This window comes from Amphiura filiformis, chromosome 11 (assembly GCF_039555335.1).
Source record: "Amphiura filiformis chromosome 11, Afil_fr2py, whole genome shotgun sequence".
NCBI lineage: Eukaryota > Metazoa > Echinodermata > Ophiuroidea > Amphilepidida > Amphiuridae > Amphiura > Amphiura filiformis.
The window spans coordinates 64,014,086-64,024,654 of NC_092638.1; the positions used below are offsets into that span (position 1 = coordinate 64,014,086).

General features: G+C 41.4%; 1 protein-coding gene across 1 annotated transcript; it reads left to right on the forward strand.

Annotated features, from left to right (window-relative positions):
* The first annotated feature begins 1,075 nt into the window (after positions 1 to 1,075).
* On the forward strand, positions 1,076 to 10,101 carry LOC140165138 (uncharacterized). Its single transcript, XM_072188575.1, has 2 exons — positions 1,076 to 1,190; positions 5,642 to 10,101. Exon 2 carries the CDS (start codon positions 6,882 to 6,884, stop codon positions 10,083 to 10,085), a length of 3,204 nt encoding a protein of 1,067 aa, XP_072044676.1. The 5' UTR covers positions 1,076 to 1,190; positions 5,642 to 6,881; the 3' UTR covers positions 10,086 to 10,101.
* Positions 10,102 to 10,569: the final 468 nt, after the last annotated feature.

The window sequence follows — 10,569 nt, forward strand, 5'->3', positions numbered from 1 at the left end:
GTTGCGCGAACGCAAATACAAAACAGTAAGCGTGGACGCGTTAACCATGTTTGCGTAAATGCGGCTTAATAGTCGGAAACGTTCGTGATTTGTGTATTTTTACTGTAAAATAGTGATTTTCAAATGCCTGTAGATTTTTTTGCCCAGGGTGGATTTTGGCCGATTTTGGATATGTGATTGAATATTTAAAGCCACGTCTACCAGTACAAAAATTGTCGATTGAGGAATTAATTCCAGCAGACACCCTATCTAGGGCTCTCACTCCCTCACTATTAACAATAAGCAGACTATCGTCTCATTTCTTAAACAAAAGCCCACATAGTAGGCCTATTGTTACCTTGCGTTTGCTTTATAATCGGTTACTTTTTAATACTGAAACTATCAATAGCCTACCAGCTCATTGCAATACCGCACAGGTAAAACAGAAACATGTGTAGGCCTAGTACCAGAGAAAATCTGATTTCAGTTGAGCTGTTTTCAATACGGTAGCTTTTATTTAATGGGGTTTAGTCCTGCAAAGGTCGTGGTGAATTCTACTGTAGACATGACTGCATCATGAATTGATAAGTAATTAAAACATAAAGCAAGTAGACCCTACTATAAATTGCTATGGCCTACTTTTTGATAAGCCTATATGACGCTAACTAGTTCACTCCTATATCTACAACACAGCGCTACCAGTAGGGGTCAATTGCCTATTGTGCAGTGAGTGCCCCTGTGTTGTGTGCATAACTGCATGATGGACAGATCAATCATGCAATCAATTATGGGCTGGAAGCTGTGGGCTGAAGGGCACAAATAATTCATTTATTTCGATACGCTCACTATAAATTGGGTTTGGTGGTTGAGAGTTTGCTCATCACTATTATAGTAATTTCTTCTTTTTATCAATGCCCAGAACATTTCCAAAAACTTGTTCTTTGCGTCATTTACAGAGTAAATTTGCATTAAGTTTAAATTTAAATAAAAAATATTAAGATTAAAGAATGTAATTTTTACTATTACGTCTACAATTGCTGGATATAAAGCTACATTAAACCGTATTCTTCAAACGTATACAACAATATTCTGTACACAGGAAGTGCGAAGTGTTCCTGCTGAGTGAACTGCAGATTGCTGAATAGTGCCAGTTTGTCGATGCTGAAATTGCATAAAATACCTCTGAAAGCTATCAGTTTCTTGTTTTGAAGGTACAGTTTAAGGCGAAGATCCCCGATGTAACATATATGAAAATCTTATGTTTTGTAATTAAATGTAAAGGGGTTGAATACAGTTCATTTTAGTAAGCTTATTAAATCATGAAAAAAAATCATGTCATATTTAATTTGTCAGCTTATTTTTATTCATGCATTAATCATGTACATGTCTTGTCTTGTCTTGTCTTGTCTGCTACTGCACAAAACGCCTGGTGTGGCTATCAGCGTACAGATCATGCATCGATTCGCTTGATAGACAGGGTCTTAGCTAGCCACCCGTCTGGCCGTCATTTCAGACGGGGAGTTTGCTCCTGGGACAGGCAAAATTAATGCCTAAAGTTTGACAGATGGTATATTATAAATTTTATGTTTTGAGAAGCTAATTGACCTTTTAAGTAGACCAAATTTGTAGGAGAAAGCCATATCAGCACATATTTGAACTATTTGAACCCCCAATGGGCTATAGATGTCTGATAAATGTTTTGAAGGTCAAATTAGGACAGGCAGTTTTATTCAAATGACGCGTATGACGGGCAACCCTCAATTTCTAGCTAAGACCCTGTTGATAGAACATGTAGAAGTTGATTTATAACTTAAATTTTCTTCTCAATTTCAATTTCCTTACCGCTGATCAAGTTCTTGAATTTGAAAGAGGCCACATCAGGAGCTGTTTTGGTGGTAGATGGCAGCGAGTTCCACTGCGTCTGGCTGTAGTGTTCTTGGTCAGGTCAGGTGTAGTGCCGTACTATTACACTGACTTTCGTATTCGGCGAGGAGGACGATTTCGACCTCCTGGTTTGTTTACAAACAGAGAGGTAGACAAAAAACCGTTCCGCTTGTCCAAACACTCAAGTATCAGAAGGATGGTCCACAATAGCGTGATTCACGTAACATGAATAGGGATTTAAAAGCTGTCATGTAGAACCATGTGCTTCTTCTATTGTCCAATTTGCCATCAAGATTTCATATGGAAACAGTTCAGACCCAGAACAGGATCATGTCAGAAGTTAATATTTTGTTCTGGGTCTGATTATTCGGACTAGGTCAGGTGATGACTGATGTTAGAACTTAGATGGTGTAAACTTGTGGGTTTCTAGTATAGTTATGAGGCGAGCCTTTTCCCTTCTGTCTTGAAGTGTGTCCCATTTCAGATCATGAAGTCCGTAATGCACTTATCAAGTCTTTCCCCTGCCCTGGGGGACCCGGGACTAGCGGGGACTTAGCCGGGGAAGTACATTTTGCCAGCGTGACATCCCGGCACTGACCCGTTAAAGTCCCGCCTCACGGGCATAAATTTTCTGTACATCCCCGCTATGACTCGGCCCCGCTAACCGGGCTACAGTGTGCCAATCCCGGCAAAATCCCCGACCCCATGGGCCGGGACTTGCGTTAAAACAATGTACAATCCCGGCTATGCTCCAGCCCATCTTGCAGAGTTTAATATACCTGTGTCGATTATTGAATGAACGACATTGTAGGCCTAATAAAAAAAAGATTGATTGGATTATTTGGATAGCAGTGATCGTACACAACACGGCCGATTTAATAGTGCATGCCGATAATTTAAAAGACATCGACATGTTTAAGCCTCAGACGCAAGGATTTAAACAAAATAAAGTGTTTTAAAAAAAGTAGACTTTCATTTATAGATGCACGAAATTGGTTTTTAAAATATAATATTGGTTACTTATAGCAAGTAATTACCCCACTCCTCAGTTTGCTTTGTAGCGCCACAATCGTGAGAATAGTGCATTACAGAAGAGTATGCATGTCAAAATCGGCAGTTCTTGGTATACGGTACCGGGTACTGATGTTGTTTAATGGTGTGACTTCTTCGTGAAAGTCCCCGCTATATCCCGGCAGTGTGGGGAAAAAAATTGTACACCCCAGCAAAAGCCCTGCTAACATGAATGATTGGCCCGGCATAGCGGGGACGATCTACTGTACATCCCCGCCAAATCGGCTAACTTCCCGGCCATGGGCAATGATTTTGTGTACATCCCGGCTACGTCCCGCATGTTCCCCGCTATGTCCCGGTCCCCAGGGCCGGGAAAGACTTGATAAATGCATAACACTGCTGGTGCGTCTATAGTCGTTCTTCACAAATCTAATGGCCCTCCTCTGGACTTTTTCATATATACATGTATGCACATTCTCTTGGTCGGGCTAGTGAGAAACACTCCACCTTTGCGTCCTAATATCATGGGTGTCTGTCTGTCATCTTCTCTGGGCAGGGGTAGCGCGAGCTCAAAAATATTAAGCCTTTAAGTTAAGGGTCCAGTATTGTTTTTTTCCGGACCCTTTTAAAAGCCATGCAAAACCCAAATTTAAGGGGTCCGCTATCACGGGTCCAGAATGTACATGTAAGGGGCCCGGTCCGAAGTTGTGTATTATCATCTGATGAACAATGCAAATAATTTCGACCCATTTGTTAAACAAAATGTCCTCTCCAGACGCCATGCATTTTCCCATTGAAACTTTAGTGATGAATTTAACAATGTTATTGATGATCCCACGCTCTGATATTTTGGAATTGAATTTGGTACATCATGAAGTTCTAAAAAAATTTTATGAATTTAAGGACTTCTAATTTTGACCCTCTGTGGGACTGTAAGTGTACGCTTAACATGAAATTAACACACAGTACGTACAGAGCGTGCGGGGCGGTGATCTACACAACAAAGGGTCGTACCATAACATGACCGAAGGAGTGGTACGTATTGGCGACATATGCGCTGGTAGTAATTCCAATTTTATTTTCTTTGCCGTAGTTGGTCGGCTCAAAAATAAAAGGGGATATATCTGACAGTAAAAACTAACATTTTATGGCAAAGAAATGCTAATCTATTTTGTATGAAAATGTTATAATATGGCTTTAATGTTCATTGGTCGCCCATCCAGCATCTGGCCACAACGGACTTAAGGTGGTAATACACCCCTTGATAAAATTTGTGACTATTTTTGCATTTTTCTCAAAAAATAATGACACACTGGTAACAAAAGTTATGTGTATAGGGGCAAGGAACTGGAATTTCAGTGACTCAAGACAAGCGGTACGTTATTTATGATAAGAAAAGAGGTACCGCTAGAATGTACCTCATTTGTTAACATATATAATGAACCACTTGTCTTGAATCACTGAAATTTCAGTGAAGTAATTGGATTCTTTGCCCCTCTAATACCTTGGCCCTGTTAATATGCATTATAACTTTTGTTACCAGTATGTAGTTATTTTTTGAGAAAAATGTAATCAGGGGGTATAGAACCACCTTAATGTTCATTACCCATCATGCAATGCAATATAATAGCGGAAACTATGCACAATAATGGGGGCGCTTGTGGTGAAATCTCGCAAGTGCTGCCGATTACATTTACAAATATGGCAAGTGTACAATACGCAAATGGATTCATACTGGTTTTAATAACATTTTGGATATAGAACCTGTTTTGAACAACGGCAGTGGATTGAATAAGTATGTTTTGTACTTGTTTATTTGTGTACAATTCCTTCATCACTGCTTGCTGCAGTTGCCGAGCCATTTTGCACCCGTATATAACAGTGATATTCAGTGAACTTTTGATATGGTGAATTCGTGATTTGGCCATGATATGCGAAAGACTAACGATGCCCAAGCCTACAAAAAGGCCCTATATATCTGCAATAGCTGCCAAGTGTCATATTTTGAGATGTGTACAAGAATTCAAAATGTCTACCAGGCAGCTATTGCAAATGGGTCTCTACACTAGTTCCTGTATTTACTGTAGAAAAATTATCAAATTTGTGGACATCATGGAACATACTCTTTGCGTGGCTGTGCGTAGTAAGCAGTTGTACGCAGATAGCCTCGCTATTATATGGACGCCGAGAGTAGCGTTGTATGCTTGGCGTGTAGTTAGCATGATTAGTCGCGGAGTAACAAGCGTAGTTGAATGTTCCACGATGTCCACAAATTTAATATTTTTTCTATAGTTTACAACAGGGTAGACTCATGTTCTTTTGATGGCAACTAATGTATTCGAAATACTTAAAAAAAGGTAAAGTAAAGGAGTCAAACCTACATTTTTTTACAGGATGGTGCCAACCCTTAGCTTCAATTTAAGCCATCTGAAGTGATCAATTGGTATTTTATGGTCACTTCAAATTGGTCTATCAGTACCTATGTTTTCCTTGTAGATATATGTGCATTTACAGATTTTCTCCATTTCTGTGGCACTGAATCCTGATTTCAATTTACTTTGGCTACAATGTACAACAGTTGAAGAAAGTTATTGAGACTAAATTTGTTCACAAATTATGCAAGATACTATGGCTATTATTTGCAGAAGCTGAGATTAGTGAGATATGAGAGTGGAGGTAGAACTTTTTGAATGACCCTCATATATAATGATTGAAAAGATACAGACATTTTATTAACAACAGTTTAACCTGTTCTGATTCTTTGCAGATTAACATGAGATGAGTCGGTAATTGAAGACTAAGATGTGAAACTAAGCCTAGCCAAGAAGTCACAAATATATACCAGACTCACAAGATGGATGCTGAAGGGCAGCGACAGATGGAGGGTGAAGGTACTAGTCGGCAAGTAACGGTGTCTGAACCAGACAAAACTGGTGCTGGGCCAAATGTTAGTGCAATAGTTAGAGCAGATAGCATTGCCTGTGTGCCAAAGACCAGAAATGATAATGATGGACAGAAGCTTCCTCCTGCCCAACCATGCAACAAGGAACCAATGGACTGGTATCTGCGGCAGCAAGGCGTGCCTCATGGTGTGGACAGAAGTAAACGATGCTGTTCGTCGAATAATAGCGGGTTTGGAAGGCCACCAAGTTTCATGTCCATGTACCCACCTCCTCCCCCTCCACCACCTCCACCCCCTCATGTGTTACCATGGTTACAATATGCCCATAGTGTTGCCAGTGGAGGTTTTAATCCATTCCATCAAAATGGCTGCCCCACTCATCCGCAGCTGGCGATGCACCACCAGCGAATCAATGTCAGAACTGTACATGTAGCGGTGATAAACAGTGGGTTCATCCAGGGGTACTCAGCCTGATTGGTTTGTGGGAGTACGTAGCTTCTATCCAGCAGTTTTCACAGTATCATCAATATTGGAATGGGCAGCACCAACATTGTGATTGTAGTTGCTCGGGTAGAAATAATGATGAATTGAGCAATGCGGATGCGAATGGAAATGCACCACATCGTGAGCAGAGTTGCGGTAATCATCATCCGGCATTGGAAAGATGCTGTACAGCGGACGACAATGCTCCGTGCCGTTGCTCAAACAGCAGCCAACAAAGACATCAGCCGGAACCAGGATACCAGTTACCATCTCAATTTGGTTTACAGCAAGCAAATATGTTCCCTTCATCATCATGCAGATGCAGGATACCAGATCAACCAAACTGCAACAGATGTGGGCCTCGTCATCACACAGAATCACACTCCGCTGCACACTTTTGCCATACATCTGCCCCCACCTGTTGCCAACATTCCAGAAAGAGGGACCAACAGTCGAGACACTCTGCTCCTCCTGGTGCTTCGGTGTTTGAAAGCTTCAACAGGTGCGACCATGCCCAAGCCAGTTTCCTTCCGATGCCATTTCCCCACTACGCTCCTCCCCTCCACCACCACCACCTCCTCCACCACCCCCTCCTCTTCCCTCTCATCTCCGCAATGCCAACATGCCAGCAGATTCTTGCCAGTGTTGCCGGAAACCACCTGTAGCACGTTATTTTCCTGGGTGCAGCTGGGTGCCATCTAAATTTGAATCTGGTCCATCGGTTTACCCAAACAGATGTCAACATGGCTGTAGCCATGAGCCGCCTTCAAGAGCGCCCTCATCCCATTACAGCAGTTATAATGACAACCATGAAAGAAGCCAATTCTTGTCACCACCAGGGATAAATTTGCAACGGGCTCAAGATCGATTTGGTAGCATGTCATATATGGCATCAGAAAATTCTCATTCCATGCATCAAAATCATTCCATATATCATAGTGGTCCAGAAAGCATAGGCAATCAGACGTTTCGTAAACGAGCAGTCAACGAAGCACACTTGAATGTGAACAAACAAAAGCAAACTGTTCAAAATAACTCGCTGGCAGACTCGGCACCATCCGCTGGATCTGTGCAGAAAGCTTTCAATAGCTTACACGGTGATCGACAGAAGTATGCGAAAGACTTTGACAAGCCTGGTGCGTATTTTCAGCAAGTTGGCAACTCCGAACATTCCTTCAGGTTGAGCGTTCAATCAAAGCAAGGTATAAATGGTGCTATCGAAATAAGCAAAGTAGAAAAGTACAACTCTGTGAAAGAAGTAGTTGCAGGAAAGAAACTTGTGAGTACCAACATTGTCAGTCAAGATTATCGGGTTACGCAGGGACCACACCCATTGAAAGAAGCAGACGTCTGCAAGAGAGAGACAAAATCTCAAACTAACATTGTAACCGATAATCCAACTGATAATGCAATAGACTCTACAAAAGAGGAACTAGAAATGAAAGAAGAGACTGAAGTTTGTAAAGAAATTAAGCGTTCATCAGTGTATCTCCATGTAAGCGGAGAAACAGAAGGAGAGGAACATCTGGTAAACGATGTTGATGACGCAACTCCACAATTTAGCGAGTTATTAGGTGCTACATGTAAAGAACTCACTTCTGTAGGTAATGATCAGGATATCAAACTGAACGGTCCTAGTTGCTTCAGTGCTTTAACTAGGAGCAAGGAGAATATAGCTAGAAATGTTGAAGAAAGTGAAACAAACATTCCTCAAAATAATATGGGTAGATATGGTGCTATGGATATCACAACTCTGAATAATGAAGTAGTTACTCAAACTAACAAAGAACGGGTGCAAACTGTAGATCATGAACTAACACAAAATGAAAAAGAACTTGCCGAGGAAGCATCAGAAAGTGACACAGAATGTACTCCGAATATAAATGATATTAATGTATTGAATGTTGAAAGAAACTCTACACAAAAGGTGACGAAATCTTCACAAAAGGTGACGAAATCGTCACAAGCAGATATAAAATGTATGCAAGATTCAGAACAACAAGTGCCACTTGACAGCACATCTACGCAAGTTTTAGATAAATGTGTGGTGGCGCTTGCACGTTCACAGGGTGAGGACTGCCAAAGTGACCAAGAAACAAACAAAGAAATTGATACAGCAACAGATACAGATAATGGACATGAAGATCCCTATGTTGTAGAACCACTCGATTCACCGACAAACCCAAATGGTCAAATGCCATCTGGTGATGAATATTTTGAAGTTGAACACCATCAGAGCAAGGTGGGTGAGGTGCACCTGTCAGGCATGGAAGAAGTCCCCATCAGTGATAAAGATGTTAACAGCTTGCCAGAGAATGCCAGCACAAGCCATCCAAAATGCGAGTTGGAAGAAGCAACTTGTGCCTCCGTAGAAGGTAACAAATCGGCATCAGGTATCGATATCAGAGTCGCTTCTGTTGCATCACCTATGATATCTGTACCGTCTGCAGGAGCGAAAAAGAACAGTATTGGTGCCATGTGTAAAGAGTTAACACATAAGTTAGTTGCAGAAGTGGTATTGGAAGAAACAACGGAGGTGATCACAAAGCGGGCACCTTCATTGCTGGCATCTGGAGATGCTGCTGATGTCAATGAGAGAGAAAGTAAAGTTTTGCTTGTGCCTAGTGTGAAACCTAAGTGTAGTGAGAAGATACCACCAGTTAGTGATGTGAGAAAAGAGCAAGTATCATTAAGGAGTACGGATGACTCGTCCTGTCAGCATGGACCTCCAGACCTACCACTGCAAGCTGTCATCTTTGAAAATTGTGTGAAAGTGAATCTTGCTTGCGCCTCAGAATCTTTGCCTGTTGGAGACTTGCTGTTGCCTCCACCAACCTGCAGTGCTATCACTGATACACCATCACAGCAAGATGAGGTCAAACAAAAGGAAGATATCGCTGGCTTAATAGTTGAGGATGAGAGAAATGGTGAGCATGAATGTATGGAGAGTTTATCTGCTGATGGTGGAGCTGCTGCTTCTCCGGAAGACAAATCAGGATGCTCTGCCAGTGACGAGAATCAAGATCCGATGAAAGAAGAGCAATACATGTTTTTGTGTGATGGAGAAGTGTTTGGGGAGAAACCAACACAAACTGTTTACTTAAGCGGTGCCGATATAAATCTTACTCCACCACCATCAATTGCATCATCAGAAGAGGAGACAAGCAAAGAAGAAAATGGGGAGGAAGGGAAATACAGGTCTAGCTGGGCATCCAACAAAAGCAACGAGAAGACGGTGAGTCGCACAAACCGCATGTATTTAGACCGAGCTAAAGTTGGGACCTTACGTTATTTGATTCTTCAATCTCCATTGGTGATGTGTGATGTTGATATCAGCGACGATGAGGAAAGTGATGTTGAGCTAGATGAGAATGGAGAAGTGATTCAAGACTATCCTTTAGGATATCTACCAACGTATATTGTGTCACAGATATTTGGTTATTTATGCACCCGTGACCTTGCCGCCCTGAAATGCACATGCAAAGACTTTAGATGGTTGATTGAACGCTATAATATAGTCGGTAACGACTCGCGGTGGTTGGAATCGGATGGATACCGGGACGATCCATGCTATCAATGCGGGAAGATACGCGATGCCCGCGGAGATGTATCGCTTTGTCGGTGGCATCCAAAAATCTATTACAAGAATGGACATATTGGGAGAAGATACTGGACGTGTTGTTTTGCGTTGGATGAAGATGCTGTCGGTTGTCAGGTTGGTCTGCATGATAACAATTGGGTGCTATCGGGATTTAAGATTCGCAAGGTACCAAGACCGTGGCGTAATTTGTACTGGAGAAGCTATAGTTCAGAAATGTGGTGGTAGATGAATACATCAGCTTTGAAAAATTCCAAGACCTTGGAGTAATAATATATTCAGAAGGTAGATTTCAGACTTGGGTCAAATGTGTAAGGTCAGCCTCCTGCATGTACAAGAATTGACCAACTCATCTTTCAGGTTTGAATTTGAGGAAACATAAACATTTACTTATAGAGGAAGCCCTGCCAGAGTAGTTCTTCTGGGGTGAACCACACCTGCTTGGTTATCATATTAAGCAGTGAAAAGGTTATCTCTGAATTTTACACATGCTAATTGATGTTTTAATATTATTGCATCAATTAGCACCTTTCACTCCAGAAGAACTGCTTTGGTACTGTAGGGCTTCCTCTCTCAAATACTAATAGCATAAACATAAGTGGTTGCCTTTTAATATGACTGTTTTTATTATGAAACATGGGTTATTTACATTTTTTTGTACTTCAGGCAATTGCAGGAGTTTATTTACGGAAAAAAACCTCTATACTTGAAC